General features: G+C 67.8%; 2 protein-coding genes across 3 annotated transcripts; one reads left to right on the top strand and one right to left on the bottom strand.

The window, feature by feature from the left end:
* The first annotated feature begins 560 nt into the window (after positions 1 to 560).
* On the top strand, positions 561 to 10,549 carry PRMT1 (protein arginine methyltransferase 1). Of its 2 annotated transcripts, none has more exons than XM_075139359.1 (10): positions 561 to 621; positions 894 to 995; positions 2,434 to 2,589; positions 2,667 to 2,730; positions 3,419 to 3,561; positions 4,447 to 4,534; positions 4,631 to 4,746; positions 6,019 to 6,106; positions 8,097 to 8,218; positions 9,657 to 10,549. In XM_075139359.1, exons 1-10 carry the CDS (start codon positions 595 to 597, stop codon positions 9,738 to 9,740), a joined length of 990 nt encoding a protein of 329 aa, XP_074995460.1. In that variant the 5' UTR covers positions 561 to 594; the 3' UTR covers positions 9,741 to 10,549. The 2 variants fall into 2 exon arrangements, with proteins under 2 accessions (XP_074995460.1, XP_074995459.1); XM_075139358.1 differs by having other exon boundaries at positions 5,956 to 6,106.
* Positions 10,550 to 11,387: 838 nt separating this feature from the next.
* Positions 11,388 to 17,022, bottom strand: LOC142077217 (reticulocalbin-3-like). Its single transcript, XM_075139364.1, has 7 exons — positions 17,009 to 17,022; positions 16,376 to 16,705; positions 14,528 to 14,718; positions 13,622 to 13,794; positions 13,480 to 13,540; positions 12,371 to 12,570; positions 11,388 to 11,623 (listed from the first exon to the last, which is right to left on the bottom strand). The coding sequence occupies exons 1-7, from the start codon at positions 17,020 to 17,022 to the stop codon at positions 11,516 to 11,518; spliced, it is 1,077 nt and encodes a 358-aa protein (XP_074995465.1). The 3' UTR covers positions 11,388 to 11,515.
* Positions 17,023 to 17,526: the final 504 nt, after the last annotated feature.

The following is a 17,526-nucleotide window of genomic DNA, read 5'->3' as shown; positions in this document are numbered from 1 at the left end:
GACCCCCCAAAATGGGTCCTGAGCCCCCCAAACCATCACTACCCCTGTAAAATGGGCTCCTGAGCCCCCCAAAATCCTCACTGCCCCCCAAAAATGGATCCTGAGCCCCTCTAAATCCTCACTGCCCCCCAAAGTGGGGTCCTGAGCCCCCCAAACCATCACTACCCCCCTAAAATGGGCTCCTGAGCCCCCCTAAATCCTCACTGCCCCCCTAAAGTGGGGTCCTGAGCCCCCTAAACCATCACTGCCCCCCTAAAATGGGCTCCTGAGCCCCCCTAAATCCTCACTGCCCCCCAAAGTGGGGTCCTGAGCCCCCCAAACCATCACTGCCCCCCTAAAATGGGCTCCTGAGCCCCCCCAAATCCTCACAGCCCCCCCAAATCAGCCCCCCCCAAGCCTTCAATGCCCCCCCCAACACATCCCCCATCCCCCCAAAGCCCCTACCAGCCCCCCATGGGCTCTCTCCCCCCACCCCCCACCCAGGGGGGCCCCCCCCCATCCCGTTTTGGGGGTCCCCCGGCCCCCCACCCCCCCCGGGGTTGACGTCTCTCCCTTCCTCTCTCCTAGACGTTTGTAGCCACCCTGGCTAACGGGATGAGCCTCCAGACGCCGCTAGAAGATGTAAATATCCTTTAAACCCCCCCAAAACCACCCCCCAGGGCCCCCCCAAAAACCCAGGGCCCCCCCAAAACCCCCCAGGGCCCTCCCCAAAAACCCAGGCCCCCCCCAAACCCCCTCACATCCACACACCGCCCCCCCCCCCCATCCCCTGCAGCACTGTGTACGAGCGATAGGACTTGGGGGGATCCCAGGGGGATTTGGGGGGGGGCTGATGGGGGTCCCCCCTTTTTTCCCTCACCCCCCCACCCCCCCGCTGTGTGTCCCCCCCCCAGGTTTCGTGCCCCCCCGGGGAGAGCAGCGCCAAGCCCTCGGCCGAGGAGATGACCTCCAAGGATTACTACTTCGACTCCTACGCCCACTTCGGCATCCACGAGGTATCGGGGATCCCCCCCAGGGCACCCCAAAACCCCCCCCAGGGCACCCCAAAACCTCCCCAGGCCAAGGGGGGCGCTGTAGAGCACCCAGGAGGGGGGTTTGGGGGGGCCCTTTCGCCCCTCTCTGTGCTCGCAGGAGCGGGTTTGGGGGGGCTGGGGGGGTTGTTAGTGGGTTTGGGGGGTCATGGCCCCCCAAATTTCCTTGGGGCCCCCCCACATTTCCTTGCCCCCCCAAGATTTCCTTGCTCTCTTCAGTGATGCTCAAGAAGGTGGTTTGGGGGGGGGGGGGGGTAGGGGGTTTGGGGGGTTCAGGGGTTTTTGGGGACCCCCCCCCCAGTCCTGGCTTTTGCCCAGGGGATGCTTAAGGGAAAGGTGGGGTTTGGGGGGGGGTTGGGGGGGTTTTGGGGGGGTCAGGGGGGTTTAGAGCCCCCGCCCCCAAATCTGCACCCCCCTAGGAGATGGTTGAGGACGGGGTGGCTTTGGGGGGTGCGGGAGAGGGTTTGGGGGGGCTGGGGACAGCTTGGGGGGGGGGGTCAGGGCAGCTCAGGGGGGCTGGGGGGTGTTTGGGGGGGTTCAGGGGTGGTTTTGGGGTGTAGGGGCCCCCCCAAACCGCCCCCGTTGCCCCCCCAGGAGATGCTGAAGGACGAGGTGGGCTTGGGGGGTGCAGGACGGGGTTTGGGGCAGCTCGGGGGGGGGTCAGGGCAGCTCGGGGGGCTGGGGGGTGTTTGGGGGGGCTGGGGGGTGTTTTTGGGGTGCAGGGCCCCCCCAGACCGCCCCCGCTGCCCCCCCAGGAGATGCTGAAGGACGAGGTGGGCTTGGGGGGGTGCAGGACGGGGTTTGGGGCAGCTCGGGGGGGGGGTCAGGGCAGCTCGGGGGGGCTGGGGGGTGTTTGGGGGGGTTCAGGGGTGTTTTTGGGGTGCAGGGCCCCCCCAGACCACCCCCGCTGCCCCCCAGGAGATGCTGAAGGACGAGGTGGGCTTGGGGGGGTGCAGGACGGGGTTTGGGGCAGCTTGGGGGGGGTCAGGGCAGCTCGGGGGGCCTGGGGCGTGTTTGGGGGTGCTGGGGGGTGTTTTTGGGGTGCAGGGCCCCCCCAGACCGCCCCCGCTGCCCCCCCAGGAGATGCTGAAGGACGAGGTGGGCTTGGGGGGTGCAGGACGGGGTTTGGGGCAGCTCGGGGGGGTCAGGGCAGCTCGGGGGGGCTGGGGGGTGTTTGGGGGGGTTCAGGGGTGTTTTTGGGGTGCAGGGCCCCCCCAGACCGCCCCCGCTGCCCCCCCAGGAGATGCTGAAGGACGAGGTGGGCTTGGGGGGGTGCAGGACGGGGTTTGGGGCAGCTCGGGGGGGGGTCAGGGCAGCTCGGGGGGGCTGGGGGGTGTTTGGGGGGCTGGGGGGTGGTTTTGGGGTGCAGGGCCCCCCCAGACCGCCCCCGCTGCCCCCCCAGGAGATGCTGAAGGACGAGGTGCGCACGCTGACCTACCGCAACTCCATGTTCCACAACCGGCACCTCTTCAAGGACAAGGTGGTGCTGGACGTCGGCAGCGGCACCGGCATCCTCTGCATGTTCGCCGCCAAGGCCGGCGCCCGCCGCGTCATCGGGGTGAGCGGGGGGGGGTTTGGGGGGTCCCCGGGGGGTTTTGGGGGGTCCCTGGCTCACCCCTGTGCTCCCACCCGCAGATCGAGTGCTCCAGCATCTCCGATTACGCCGTCAAGATCGTTAAGGCCAATAAATTGGACCATGGTGAGAGACCCCCGAAGTCCCCCCCCGGGCCCCTAAGTCCCCCCCTGAGCCCCCTAAGAGCCCCCCCCAGCTATACCTGGGCCCCCCAAATACCCCCAGACCCCTGAACTGCCCCCCTGAGCACCCTAAGTGCCCCCCCAGCTATACCTGGGCCCCCCAAATACCCCCAGATCCCCGAACTGCCCCCCCAAATATCCCCAGGACCCCTAGCTGCCCCCCTGAAACCCCTAAGTGCCCCCCCAGCTATACCTGAACCCCCTAACTGCCCCCCCAAATACCCCCAGACCCCCTAACTGCCCCCGTGGGCCCCCTAAGTCCCCCCCCCCCGCTATACCTGGGCCCCCTAAATACCCCCAGACCCCCTAACTGCCCCCATGGGCCCCCTAAGTGCCCCCCCCCGCTATACCTGGGCCCCCTAAATACCCCCAGGACCCCTAACTGCCCCCGTGGGCCCCCTAAGTCCCCCCCCCCCGCTATACCTGGGCCCCCTAACTACCCCCAGACCCCCTAACTGCCCCCATGGGCCCCCTAAGTGCCCCCCCCCGCTATACCTGGGCCCCCTAACTACCCCCTAGGCCCCCTAACTGCCCCCCCCAATACCCCCAGACCCCCGAACTGCCCCCCCCGGGTCTCCAGCCTGCCCCCCAGTGCCCCCATCGGCCCCCCTGACCCCCCCCCCCCCCCCCAGTGGTGTCCATCATCAAGGGGAAGGTGGAGGAGGTGGAGCTGCCGGTGGAGAAGGTCGACATCATCATCAGCGAGTGGATGGGCTACTGCCTCTTCTACGAGTCCATGCTCAACACCGTCATCTACGCCCGCGACAAGTGGCTGGTCAGTCGGGGGGGGCCCCGGCACCCCCAAAACCCCCTCCACCCCCCAAAACCCTCCACGACCCCCCAAAACCCCCCCACGGCTCCCCAACGCCCCCCATCCCGCTGCAGCTCCTGCAAATCCACCTCCTTCCACACACACACAAGTGTCTGGGGAGTTTGGGGGGGCCCTGAGACCCCCCCAAAACCCTCCATGACCCCCAAAACCCTCCACAACCCCCCAAAACCCCCCCACAGCTCCCCAACGCCCCCCATCCCGCTGCAGCTCCTGCAAATCCACTTCCTTCCACACACACACAAGTGTCTGGGGAGCTTGGGGGGGCCCTGAGACCCCCCCAAAACCCTCCATGACCCCCCAAAACCCTCCACGACCCCCCAAATGCCCCCCACAGCCCTCCACAGCTCCCCAAACCCCCCCATCCCGCTGCAGCTCCTGCAAATCCATCTCCTTCCACACACACACAAGTGTCTGGGGAGTTTGGGGGGGCCCTGAGACCCCCAAAAACCCTCCATGACCCCCCAAAAACCCTCCATGACCCCCCAAAACCCTCCACGACCCCCCAAAACCCCCCCACGGCTCCTCAGCGCCCCCCATCCCGCTGCAGCTCCTGCAAATCCCCCTCCTTCCACACACACACAAGCATCTGGGGAGCTTGGGGGGGGCCCCTGTGACCCCCCAAAAACCACCTCCGCCCTCCCCCTTGCTCCCCCACCCCACCCCCCAAATCTCCGTGTCCGTCACCCTCATCCGCCCCCACAACGAGCGGCTGCTGAGCCCGGGAACCCCCCAAAACCCTCCCCAGACCCCCCAGATCACCCTCAGCCCCGACCCAGCCGGGTTTTGGGGTCCCCCGGCCCACGCTGACCCCCGCCCCGTCTCCCCCAGACCCCCGACGGCCTCATCTTCCCCGACCGGGCGACGCTCTACGTGACGGCCATCGAGGACCGGCAGTACAAGGACTACAAGATCCACTGTGAGTGGGCCGGGGGGAGGGGGGTTTGGGGGGTCCAGGGGGGTCCCCAAATTGTGTGTGGCCCCGCCCCCCACCGCCGTTTTACCCCCCCCCCAGGGTGGGAGAACGTCTACGGCTTCGACATGTCCTGCATCAAGGACGTGGCCATCAAGGAGCCCCTCGTCGACGTGGTGGACCCCAAGCAGCTCGTTACCAACGCCTGCCTCATTAAGGTGGGGGGCCCCCCCCCACTTTGGGGGGGTCATGGGACCCTCCTGGCCTCTTTGGGGGGGGGTCATGGGACACCCCCGGCTCCTTTGGGGGGTCACAGGGGCTGGCTCGGCAATTTCTTGTCCCCAAAGGGGGGTTTGGGGGGGTCCCAGGGGTTCCCCTCACTGTGGGAGGTGGGTTTGGGGGGCCCGGGGGACCCCCTTGGCCCTGGGAGGTGAATGGGGTTGGGAAGCAGTTTTAGGGGTGCCCCACCCCCAGGAATAGAAGTTTTGGGGCCCCCCAACAGCGTGACCCCCCAGGAGGTGTTGTTCGGGGAAAGGGGGGTTCAGGGGGGCTGGGGGGGAGGATTTGGGGGGCAGTTGGGGGGAGCGGGGGGCAGATTGGAGACCTGGAGGGGGGGGCAGTTTGGGGAACCAGGGGGCAGTTGGGGGGCTCTTATGGGACCCAGGGGAGCAGTTTGGGGGTGTGGGGGTATTTGGGGGGGCAGTTAGGGGGCCTAGGCGGTAGTGAGGGGGCTCAGGTATAGCTGGGGGGGCACTTAGGGGGCTCAGGGGGGCAGTTAGGGGGTGTGGGGGTATTTGGGGGGGCAGTTAGGGGGCCTAGGGGGTAGTGAGGGGGCTCAGGTATAGCTGGGGGGGCACTTAGGGGGCTCAGGGGGGCAGTTAGGGGGTGTGGGGGTATTTGGGGGGGCAGTTAGGGGGCCTAGGGGGTAGTGAGGGGGCTCAGGTATAGCTGGGGGGGCACTTAGGGGGCTCAGGGGGGCAGTTAGGGGGTGTGGGGGTATTTGGGGGGGCAGTTAGGGGGCCTAGGGGGTAGTGAGGGGGCTCAAGTATAGCTGGGGGGGCACTTAGGGGGCTCAGGGGGGCAGTTAGGGGGTGTGGGGATATTTGGGGGGGCAGTTAGGAGCCAAGCAGGGCAGTTGGAGGGCCTAGAAAGATGCTGGGGGTCAGTTTGGGGGCCCGGGGGGCAGTTTGGGGGTGGGGGTGGGGCGGTTTGGGGTCTGGGGTGCAGTTGGGGAGCCTGGGGGGGCACTTGGGGCGTTCTGGGGGGCACTTGGGGCATCCTGGGGGGCAGTTTGGGGGCCAGGGGAGCACCTGGGGGGTGCTGGGGGGGCAGTTGGGGGTCCCGGGGGTCAGTTTGGGGGTGTGAGGGGGCGGTTGGGTGTTCTGGGGGGCAGTTTGGGGGTCCCCCTGACGTGCGCCCCCCGGCAGGAGGTGGACATCTACACGGTGAAGGTGGAGGAGCTGACCTTCACGGCGCCCTTCTGCCTCCAGGTGAAGCGCAACGACTACGTCCACGCCCTGGTCGCCTACTTCAACATCGAGTTCACCCGCTGCCACAAGCGCACCGGCTTCTCCACCAGTGAGCGGGCGGGGCGGGGGGCGGGGCCTCCCGAGGCGGGGCCTCCCGGGGGCGGGGCCAGGCGCCGATGGGGAGGGGCCAACAGCAGGGGGCTCTCACACTCACTGCAGCTGCCAGTGCTCCTAGAGCAGGGGCGGGGCCTTCTCCAGGGGGTGGAGCTAGTGGTCGAGGGGGTGGGGTCAGCCCCACAAGGGGCGGGGCCAGGCACCGAAGGGGAGGAGCCAATAGCAGGGGGCTGTTACACTCCCTGTAGCTGCCAGTGCTTCTAGAGCAGGGGCGGGGCCTTTTCCAGGGGGTGGAGCTAGTGGTCGAGGGGGTGGGGTCAGCCCAGAGGGGCGGGGTCAGCTGCAGAGGGGGTGGGGCTAGGTGCCGAAGGGGAGGGGCCAACAGCAGGGCCCTGTCACACTCCCTGTAGCTGCCAGTGCTTCTAGAGCAGGGGCGGGGCCTTCTCCAGGGGGTGGAGCTAGTGGTCAAGGGGGTGGGGTCAGCCCAGAGGGGCAGGGTCAGCTGCAGAGGGGGTGGGGCCAGGCACCGAAGGGGAGGGGCCAACAACAGGGCCCTGTCACACTCCCTGTAGCTGCCAGTGCTTCTAGAGCAGGGGCGGGGCTTTCTCTAGGGGGTGGGGCTAGTGTTTGAGGGGGTGGGGTCAGCTGCAGAGGGGGCGGGGCTAGGCACCGAAGGGGAGGAGCCAACAGCAGGGGGCTCTCACATTCCCTGTAGCTGCCAGTGCTCCTAGAGCAGGGGCGGGGCCTTTTCCAGGGGGTGGAGCTAGTGGTCGAGGGGGTGGGGTCAGCCCCACAAGGGGCGGGGCCAGGCACTGAAGGGGAGGAGCCAACAGCAGGGGGCTCTCACACTCCCTGTAGCTGCAAGTGCTCCTAGAGCAGGGGCGGGGCCTTTTCCAGGGGGTGGGGCTAGTGGTCCAGGGGGTGGGGCCAGTCCCAGAAGGGGCGGGGTCGGCCCCAGAGGGGGTGGAGCCATTTGCAGGGCCCTATCAGGTTCCTCTGCTGTCACAAGGGCGTCTCCACCAGTGACCAGGGGCGGAGCCAAGGACCTGGGGGTGGAGCTGGCCCGAGGGGCGGGGCTAAGGACTCAGGGGTGGGGTCATGAGTGTGTGGGGGCGTTCCCTGCAGACCGGGGGCGTGGCCTGTGGTGGTGCAGGGTGTTCTGTGGGGCAGGGCTAGGGGTGTGGCTAGCAAGGGGGCAGGGCCTCTGGGTGGGCGGGGCTAGCAGTGGCTCTAAGGGGCAGGGCTGTGCTGCCCTCTGGGTTTGGGGGGGTCCCCAGTCCTGGGGGGTCCCCATGTGGCCCCAAGGGGTGTCCCCTCACTTTGGGGGTCCCCACGTGTCCCTGGGGGTGTCCCCTCACCCAAGGGGTCCCTGGGGGGGTCCCTGACCCCAAGGGGTGTCCCCTCACCCGGGGGGTCCCCACGTGTCCCCGGGGGTGTCCCCTCACCCGGGGGGTCCCCATGGGTCCCTGGGGGTGTCCCCTCACCCAGGGGGTCTCCCCATGGGTCCCTGGGGGTGTCCCCTGACCTGGAGGGTGTCCCCTCCCCCAGGGGGTCCCCATGACTCTTTGGGGGTGTCCCCTGACCTTAGGGGTCCCCACGTGTCCCTGGGGGTCCCCATGGGTCCCTGGGGGTGTCCCCTGACCTTAGGGGTCCCCACGTGTCCCCAGGGGTGTCCCCTCACCCAGGGGGTCCCCATGACTCTTTGGGGGGTGTCCCCTGACCTTAGGGGTCCCCACGTGTCCCCAGGGGGTGTCCCATCACCCAGGGGGTCCCCATGACTCTTTGGGGGGTGTCCCCTGACCTTAGGGGTCCCCACGTGTCCCCAGGGGTGTCCCCTCACCCAGGGGTTGTCCCCTGACCTGGAGGGTGTCCCTTCACCTGGGGGGTCCCCATGACTCTTTGGGGGTGTCCCTGGGGGTCCCAGGCACGGCGGCAGCCCCCCCCCCCCCGGCGGTGTCCCCACGGTGTCCCCCCGGTGTCCCCAGGCCCCGAGTCCCCCTACACGCACTGGAAGCAGACGGTGTTCTACATGGAGGACTACCTCACCGTCAAGACCGGGGAGGAGATCTTCGGCACCATCACCATGAAGCCCAACGCCAAGAACAACGTGAGCCCTTGGGGACCCCTGGGGACATCCGGGGGGGGACCCTGGGGACATCGGGGGGACCCTGGGGACGTGGGCAGGACCCTGGGGACATGGGAAGGACCTTGGGGACAGGGGAGATGCTCCCAAGTTCTGGTGGTCGTCACCATCACCAATGCCAAGAACAACGTGAGCCCTTGGGGACACTTGGGGACATTGGGGGGGACCCTGGGGACATCGGGGGGACCCTGGGGACGTGGGCAGGACCCCGGGGACATGGGAAGGACCCTGGGGACAGGGGGGATGCTCCCAAGTTCCTGGTGGTCTTCACCATCACCATGAGCCCAGTGCCAAGAACGTGAGCCTGGGGACACTGGGGGGACGCTTGGGGACACGGGCAGGACCTTGGGGACATTGGGGCAACCTTGGGGACATGGGCAGGACCCTAGGGACATCGGGGGGACCTTGGGGACATGGGCAGGACCTTGGGGACATCGGGGGGGACTTGGGGACATCAGGGGGACCTTGGGGACATGGGAAGGACCTTGGGGACACTGGGGGGACGCTTGGGGACACGGGCAGGACCTTGGGGACATTGAGGGGGACTTGGGGACATCAGGGGGACCTTGGGGACATGGGAAGGACTTTGGGGACAGGGGGGACGCTGCAGGTTCTGGTGGTCTTCACCATCACCATAAGCCCAATGCAAGAACAACGGGAGCTTGGGGACACCAGGGGACACCAGGGGACACCAGGGGACCTTGGGGACACCAGGGGACCTTGGGGACACCAGGATAGGGGGCACATGGGGACAGGGAGGGTGCTGCAACCTCTGGTGGTCTTCACCTGAGCCCAAGACCAAGAGCAGCGTGGGCATGGGGGGGGCCTTGGGGACACCGGGGGGAACCTTGGGGACACTGGGGAACCTTGGGGACACCGGGGAACCTTGGGGACACCGGGGGGGGGCCTTGGGGACATTGGGGAGGGCCTTAGGGACACTGGGGGGGACCTTGGGGACACTGGGGAACCTTGGGGACACTGGGGGGGGCCTTGGGGACATTGGGGGGAACCTTGGGGACACTGGGGGGGACCTTGGGGACACTGGGGAACCTTGGGGACACCGGGGGGGGCCTTGGGGACATTGGGGGGAACCTTGGGGATACTGGGGAACCTTGGGGACACTGGGGGGGGCCTTGGGGACACCGGGGGGGGACCTTGGGGACACCGGGGGGGGCCTTGGGGACACTGGGGAACCTTGGGGACACCGGGGGGGTCCCTGGGAGATTTGGGGGTCCCTTGGGGTGGTCCCTGGTTTGTGGGAGGGGGGGGATTCCTTGGGGTTCAGGGGGCTCCCTGTAACTATGGGGGAACCTTTGGGGTTTGGGGGGGTCCTGGGGGTTGGGAGGGTCCCCCCCGATATTTTGGGGGACCCCTGACCCCCCCATTCCCCCCCCCCCCCCAGCGTGACCTCGACTTCACCATCGACCTGGACTTCAAGGGGCAGCTCTGCGAGCTCTCCTGCTCCACCGACTACCGCATGCGCTAGGGGGGACCCCAAAACGGGGGGGGCCCCCAAAACGGGACGCCCACCCCCCCTCCCCAAACCAGGGGACCCCCCTCAACCCGGGGGGGGGCCACACACGGGGAGGGGGGGGAGGGGGGCAGCGTCCCTGTGTCCCCAGGAGGGCTTGAAGCACCCCCCGCCCCCCCAAATTTATGGGGGTCCCCAAATCGTGTGTGTGTGTGTCCCACCCCCCACTGGGGGGGTCCTGCAGCCCTTGGGGGGGGCATTGAGCCCCCCCCCCTTGTCACTGGGGGGTCCCCGAGTCCCCTCCCCCTCCCAATTGCCATGGGGGGGGTCCCCCAAGTCCCCACCCCCATTCGGGGGGGGGCACGTGTGTCCCCCATGTCCCCCCCATGTCACTGGGGGGGGTCCCCTGTGTCACCCCCCCAATAAGGGGGTCCCCCAAGTCCCCTGGGGGGGGGCTCGTGTCCTCATGGGGGGTCCCCACTTGCCCCCAGGGGTCCCCACTTGCCTTTGGGGGTCCCCACTTGTCCCCAGGGGTCCCCAAGTCCCCCCCCCATTTGCGGGGGGGGGGTTCTGTGTGTTTTGGGGGGGTCCCCAAGGAGGTGGGGGTGTCCCCAATGTCCCCCCATGGACCTTCTCAGCCCCCCCCCGTCCTTGGTAGGGGGGGTCCCTGTTGTGTCCCCTCCCCACCCCCCAAGGGGTTTGGGGGGGGCCCGGTTTGGGGGGGCCGCGGGGGGGGGGGTGTCCCCCCCCGCCCCCTCCCCCCCTTTCGTAAGTTATGTTTTTATATGGGGCCGTCGCCGAGGAATAAACGCAGCCGGAACGGGGCCGCGGCCGATGTCACCGGGGGGTCCCCGATGTCACCGGGGGGTCCCCAATGTCACCGGGGGGGGTCCCTGATGTCACCCAGGGGTCCCTGATGTCACCTGGGGGGGTCCCTGATGTCACCGGGGGGTCCCCGATGTCACTGGGGGGGTCCCCGATGTCACCGGGGGGTCCCCGATGTCACCTGGAGGGGTCCCCGATGTCACCCGGGGGTCCCCGATGTCACCCAGGGGTCCCTGATGTCACCGGGGGGTCCCTACTGTCCTTGGGGGTCTTTACTCATGGGAAGGGGGGGCTTAAATGTCCCCGGGGGGGTCCTCAGAGTCCCCTACTGTCATCTGGGGGGCCCCAATGTCCCCGGGGGGAACCTTAATGTCACCTAGGGGGTCCCCAAGGGGGTCTTTATTGTCACTGGGGGTCCCTGATGTCCCCCGGGGGGTCCCCTATTGTCATCTGGGGGGTCGCCATTGTCACCGGGGGGTCCTTATTGTCACCTAGGGGGTCCCCAATGTCCCTTGGGGTGTCTTCATGTCCCCATGGCATCCCCCGATGTCATCCAGGGGTCCCTCGGGGGTCCCCGATGTCCCCGGGGGTCCCCAGTGTCCCTGGGGGGTCCTTAATGTCACTGAGGGGGTCCCCAGGGGGGTCTTTATTGTCACTGGGGGTCCCCGATGTCCCCTGCGGGGTCCCCTATTGTCATCTGGGGGTCCCCAACATCACTGGGGGGTCCCCAAGTCACCTAGGGGGTCCCTGGTGTCCCCGCGGGGACCCCTGTTGTCATTTAGGGGTCCCCAATGTCCCCGGGGGGGGGGGTCCCATCACTGCTGAGGCAGGGTTTGGGGGGGGGGGGGGTACCCCAGATCTTTATTCCCTGCACGGATGGTGCCCCCCCCCCCCCCCAGTGTCCCTTGGCTGTCCCTCCCCCACCACGGGGGGGGTCCCCGGTGTCCGGGGGGGTCCCGGGGGGGTCAGAGCTCGTCGTGGGGCCGCTCCAGGTCCTGCCCGTAGTTGGTGGCCTGGCTACCCACGAACATCTGCCAGTTGCCCAGGATCTCGGCCTTGGTCAGCTGACCGTCCTGGGGGGAGGGGCGGGTCACGGGGGCGAGGGGGCACAGACCCTCCCCCCCCCCCCCAGGGGACCCATGGGTGCGGGCTGTCCCCTCCCCCACTCCAGGGGTTCCCCTCCCCCCACCCCAGGGGTCTGGGTGCTCCCACCCCTCCCCCCAGGGTACCCAGCCTCTCCCCCCTCCCCCACCTAAAGGCACCCATGGGTGCGGGCTCCCCCCTCCCCCACCCCAGGGGGAGACCCAGGGGGAGACCCAGGGGTTCCCCTCCCCACCCTGGGGGGGTCCCAGGGGTTCCCCTCCCCCACCCCAGGCGTCCGCGTGCTCCCACCCATCGCCCCCCACCTCGGGGGGCACCCAGCCTCCCCCCCCTCCCCCACCTGAAGGGAACCCATGGGTGCGGGCTCTCCCCTCCCCCACCCTGGGGGGGTCCCAGGGGTTCCCCTCCCCCACCCCAGGGGTCCGCGTGCTCCCACCCATCGCCCCCCACCTCGGGGGGCACCCAGCCTCCCCCCCCTCCCCCACCTAAAGGCACCCATGGGTGCGGGCTCTCCCCTCCCCCACCCTGGGGGGGGTCCCAGGGGTTCCCCTCCCCCACCCCAGGGGTCCGCGTGCTCCCACCCATCGCCCCCCACCTCGAGGGGCACCCAGCCTCCCCCCCCTCCCCCACCTAAAGGCACCCATGGGTGCGGGCTCTCCCCTCCCCCACCCCGGGGAGGGGCCACCCAAGGAGGGGGGGGGGGGGGGGGAGGGGCTCACCTTGTCGCGGTCGGAGTGGTGCAGGAGGTGGGCGGCCTCCACCCCCGCCCAGTCGGGGCTGGGGGGGCGCAGCCAGTGCCCCACCTCCCCCGGGTCCAGCCGCCCGTCCCCGTCCCGGTCCCGCGCCCGCCCGAACTGCGCCCGCTCCTCCCCCACCCAGGCGGGCTCCGGGACCCCCGGGGCGCCCGTGTACAGCTCCGCTGCGGGGGAGGGGGGGGACACCCCGTCAGGGCACCCCGGGAGTACGGGGACCCCCCCCCCCCCCCAGTTCAGGGTTAAGGGTAATTAGGGACCCAGGTGGTCCCCCACCCCCCCAAAAGGGACCCAGGTGTCTGGGTGGTCCCCCAGCCCCCCCAAAAAAGGGACCTGGGTGTTGGGGGGCCCTGGGGTTTGGGGTCGAGGCTAATTAGGGACCCCAGAATTCAAGGTCAAGGCTAATTAGGGACTCGGGCGTCTGGGATTGGGGCTAATTAGGGACCCCCAAGTTCAGGATCAGGGTCAATGGGGGACCCAGGTGTCCCCCCCCCAAAAAGGGACCCCAGTGGTGGGGGACCCAGGAGTTCAAGGTTAAGGCTAATTAGGGACCCAGGCATCCAGAATTGGGGCTAATTAGGGACCCTGGAGTTCAGGATTGGGGCTAATTAAGGACCCAGGTGTCCAGGATTGGGGCTAATTAGGGACCCAGGTGTCCAGGATTGGGGCTAATTAGGGACCCTGGAGTTCAGGGTCAAGGCTAATTAGGGACCCCGGTGTCCGGGGTTTGGGCTAATTAGGGACCCCCAAGTTCAGAGTCAAGGTCAATTGGGGACCCAGATGTGTCCCCCCCCAAAAAGGGACCCCAGTGTTGGGGGGCCCCAGGCTTCAGGGTTGAGGTTAATTAAGGACCCAGGAGTTCAAGGTTAAGGCTAATTAAGGACCCAGGAGTTCAGGATTGGGGCTAATTAAGGACCCAAGCATCCAGGTCATAGCCCACCCCCCCAAAAAAGGGACCCTGGTGTTGGGGGACCCCGGGGTTCAGGGCCGAGGCTAATTAGGGACCCAGGAGTTCAAGGTCAAGGCTAATTAGGGACCCCGAGCTCAAGGTCACAGCTCGTTAGGCCGGGGCTCACCGATGTACTCGTCCTCCTGGATGAAGCCGTCCCCGTCCTTGTCCATGTCCTCCATCGTCTCCTGGGAAAGAGGGGGGGGTGCATGAGCCCCTGCCCATCCCCCTCGGGGGGACCCCGGCCCCCCCCCCAGGGTCCCCCTGACCGTCACCACCAGGGCCCTCATGTGCTCGAAGTCCTCGGGGTGGAGGAAGGCGGCGAATTCGGCGCCGTCGGCGCCGCCGTCCCCGTCCCCGTCGGCCGCCCGGAACCGCCGCTCGTCCCGCGCCAGCAGCCGCCGGTAGGTCTCGGGGTGCTGCGTCCCCCCAAAGTCATCCTCTGGGGGGGGAGGGGGGGTCAGGGGGGGAGTGTAGGCGTCTGGGGGACCCCCAAACCCCCCCACCCAAGGGACCCAGGCGTCTGGGGGACCCCCAAACCCCCCCAAGGGATCCAGGCGTCTGGGGGATCCCCAAAACCCCCACCCAAGGGACCCAGGCGTCTGGGGGATCCCCAAACCCCCCCACCCAAGGGACCCAGGCGTCTGGGGGACCCCCAAACCCCCCCAAGGGACCCAGGCGTCTGGGGGATCCCCAACCCCCCCCCCCCCCCAAGGGACCCAGGCATCTGGGGGACCCCTAAAACCCCCCTCAAGGGACCCAGGCATCTGAGGGACCCCCAACCCCCCCCCCCCAAGGGACCCAGGCGTCTGGGGGATCCCCAACCCCCCCCCCCAAGGGACCCAGGCATCTGGGGGACCCCTAAAACCCCCCTCAAGGGACCCAGGCGTCTGGGGGATCCCCAACCCCCCCCCCCAAGGGACCCAGGCATCTGGGGGACCCCTAAAACCCCCCTCAAGGGACCCAGGTGTCTGGAGGATCCCCAAACCCCCCCCCAAGGCACCCAGGTGTCGGGGAGACCCCCATAACCCCCCCCCAAGGCACCCAGGTGTCGGGGAGACCCCCATAACCCCCCCCCAAGGCACCCAGGTGTCGGGGAGACCCCCATAACCCCCCCCCCAAGGCACCCAGGTGTCGGGGAGACCCCCAAACCCCCCCCAAGGCCCCCCCCTCACCGGGGGGTCCGTAGGCCTCCCGCCGATACTCGTCCCATGTCACGACGCCGTCGCCGTCGCGGTCGTAGCGCTGCCAGCCCCGCCGCAGGCTCTGCTCCCGCGCCCGCCGCTGCGTCCGCTCGATCCAGCCCCGCAGCTCCCCCGCCGACACCGCCCCGTCCCCGTCCCCGTCGATCAGCCCCACCAGCAGCCTGGGGGAGGGGGGTCAGGGGGCCCCCAGACCTGCCCCACCCCCCCAATGCCCCCCCAAACCCCCCAAGAGCTCCTCGTCCCCCCCAAACCCCCCCAATGCCCCCCCAAACCCCCCAAGAGCTCCTAATCCCCCCCAAACACCCCAATGCCCCCCCAAACACCCCAAAAGCTCCTAATCCCCCCCAAACCCCCCCAATGCCCCCCCAACCACCCCAAAAGCTCCTAATCCCCCCCAAACCCCCCCAATGCCCCCCCAAACGCCCCAAAAGCTCCTAATCCCCCCCATGCCCCTCCAAGGCCCCCCCAAACCCCCCCCATGCCCCCCCAAACCCCTCCAAGGCCCCCCAAACTCCCCCAATGCCCCCCAAAAGCTCCTAATCCCCCCCAAACCACCCAATGCCCCCCCAAACTCCTCAATCCCCCCCCAACCCCTCCAAGGCCCCCAAAACCCCCCCAACGCCCCCCCAAACTCCCCAACGCCCCACCAAACCCCTCTCAATCTCCCCCCAAACCCTCCAACCCCCCCAAAACACCTTCAAGCCCCCCCAAAGCCCCCCAAACCATCTCAAAACCCCTCCCAACCCCCCCAAAACCCCCACAATGTCCCCCCAAACACCCCAACCCTCCAAAACCACCTTCAAGCCCCCCCAACCCCCCCAAACCACCTCAAAACCCCTCCCAACCCCCCAAAACCCCCCAAAGCCCCCCCAAACACCCCAAAACCACCTTCAAGCCCCCCTAAACCCCCCCAAACCCCCTCAAAACGCCTCCCAACCCCTCCCACCCCCCCCCAAACACCCCAACCTCCCCCAAAACCCCCCAAACACCCCTAAGGCCCCCCCCAGTGCCCCCCAAAACACCCCCAAGCCCCCCCAAACCCCCCCTCTGCCCCTGGGGGGAGTTGGGGGGGGTCACAGGGGGTGGGGGGGACATTTGGGGTCTGGGGGGACCCCCCAGCACCCCTCTATTGGCTCCTGTGGTTGGGCTGCATCAGGGGAGGTTTGGGTCTGGGGGGGGTCCGGATGCCTGGGTGGGGGGTTTTGGGGGTCCTGGGTCCCTGGGTGCCCCCCGGGGGCCTGGATCTGGCAGGTGGGGGGAATTGGGGGTCCCTGGGTGCCCCCCAGACCCCTGGGTCCCCCCTGAGCCCCCCAGATGCTGGGATCAGGGGATATTGGGGGTCCTGGGTCCCCCCTGGACGCCGGGATCAGGGGATATTGGGGGTCCTGGGGGTCCTGGGTGCCCCCCAGATGCCTGGGTCAGGGGATATTGGGTCCCCTGGGTCCCCCCAAGCCCCCCGGACGCCGGGGTCCCCCCTGAGCCCCCCAGATGCTGGGGTCAGGGGATATTGGGGGTCCTGGGTCCCCCCTGGACGCTGGGATCAGGGGATATTGGGGGTCCTGGGGGTCCTGGGTGCCCCCCCGAAGCCCAGATCAGGGGATATGGGGTCCCCTGGGTCTCCCTGAGCCCCCCAGATGCTGGGGTCAGGGGATATTGGGGGTCCTGGGTCCCCCCTGGACGCTGGGATCAGGGGATATTGGGGTCCCTGGGTGCCCCCCCGATGCCCGGGTCAGGGGATATTGGGGGTCCTGGGTCCCCCCCAGATGCCTGGGTCCCCCCAGGCCCCCTGGACGCCGGGGTCCCCCCGAGCCCCCCTACCCAAGGCGGCGCTGGCTCTCCTCGGGCGAGAGCTGGTCGAAGGTCCGGGCCTCCTCCGGCCCCAGAAAGGCCTCGTGGTCGTAGGCGAAGCCGTCGGCGTGGTCGTGGGAGGCCCCCCCCAGGTCCCGGCGAGGCCCCCCCTCGGGGGGGGGGAGCCCCCCGCCAGCCACAGCGCCGCCAGCCACAGCCACCCCCCCCGCAGCATCCTGGGGGGGGGACAGAGGGGGTGAGCGGACCCCAAACGCCCCAAAAATGACCCCAAATGCCCCAAAAATGACTAGAAATGGCCCAAAATGCCCCAAACCTGACTGTAAGTGGCCCATAACCAACCTGAAATAGCCCAAAAGGGGCCCAAAGTGCCCCAAAACTGACCCCAAATGGCCCAAAACACCCCAAAACTGACACCAAATGCCCCAAAAATGACCCCAAACGCCCCAAACCTGACCTTAAGTGGCCCATAACCAACCCGAAATAGCCCAAAATGGGCCCAAAGTGCCCCAAAACTGACCCAAAATGGCCCAAAACACCCCAAAACTGACCCAAAATGGCCCAAAACTGGCCTTAAATGGCCCAAAATGCCCCAAGCCTGACTCTAAATGGCCCAAAACAGCCCCAAAATGCCCCAAAACTGACCTTAGGTGGCCCATAACCAACCCGAAATAGCCCAAAGTGCCCCCAAAACAACTAGAGATGGCCCAAAATGGGCCCAAAGTGCCCCAAAATGGCCCAAAACACCCCAAAACTGACCCAAAATGGCCCAAAACTGGCCTTAAATGGCCTAAAATACCCCAAGCCTGACTCTAAATGGCCCAAAACAGCCCCAAAATGCCCCAAAACTGACCTTAGGTGGCCCATAACCAACCCGAAATAGCCCAAAGTGCCCCCAAAACAATGAGAGATGGCCCAAAATAGGCCCAAAGTGCCCCAAAACTGACCCCAAATGGCCCAAAACACCCCAAAACTGACACCAAATGCCCCAAAAATGACCCCAAACGCCCCAAACCTGACCTTAAGTGGCCCATAACCAACCCGAAATAGCCCAAAATGATCCCAAAGTGCCCCAAAACTGACCCAAAATGGCCCAAAACACCCCAAAACTGACCCAAAATGGCCCAAAACTGGCCTTAAATGGCCCAAAATGCCCCAAGCCT

This window comes from Calonectris borealis, unplaced genomic scaffold (assembly GCF_964195595.1).
Source record: "Calonectris borealis unplaced genomic scaffold, bCalBor7.hap1.2 HAP1_SCAFFOLD_179, whole genome shotgun sequence".
NCBI lineage: Eukaryota > Metazoa > Chordata > Aves > Procellariiformes > Procellariidae > Calonectris > Calonectris borealis.
Note: the sequence above shows the minus strand (reverse complement) of the source record. Positions and strands in the feature narration are given on the sequence as shown.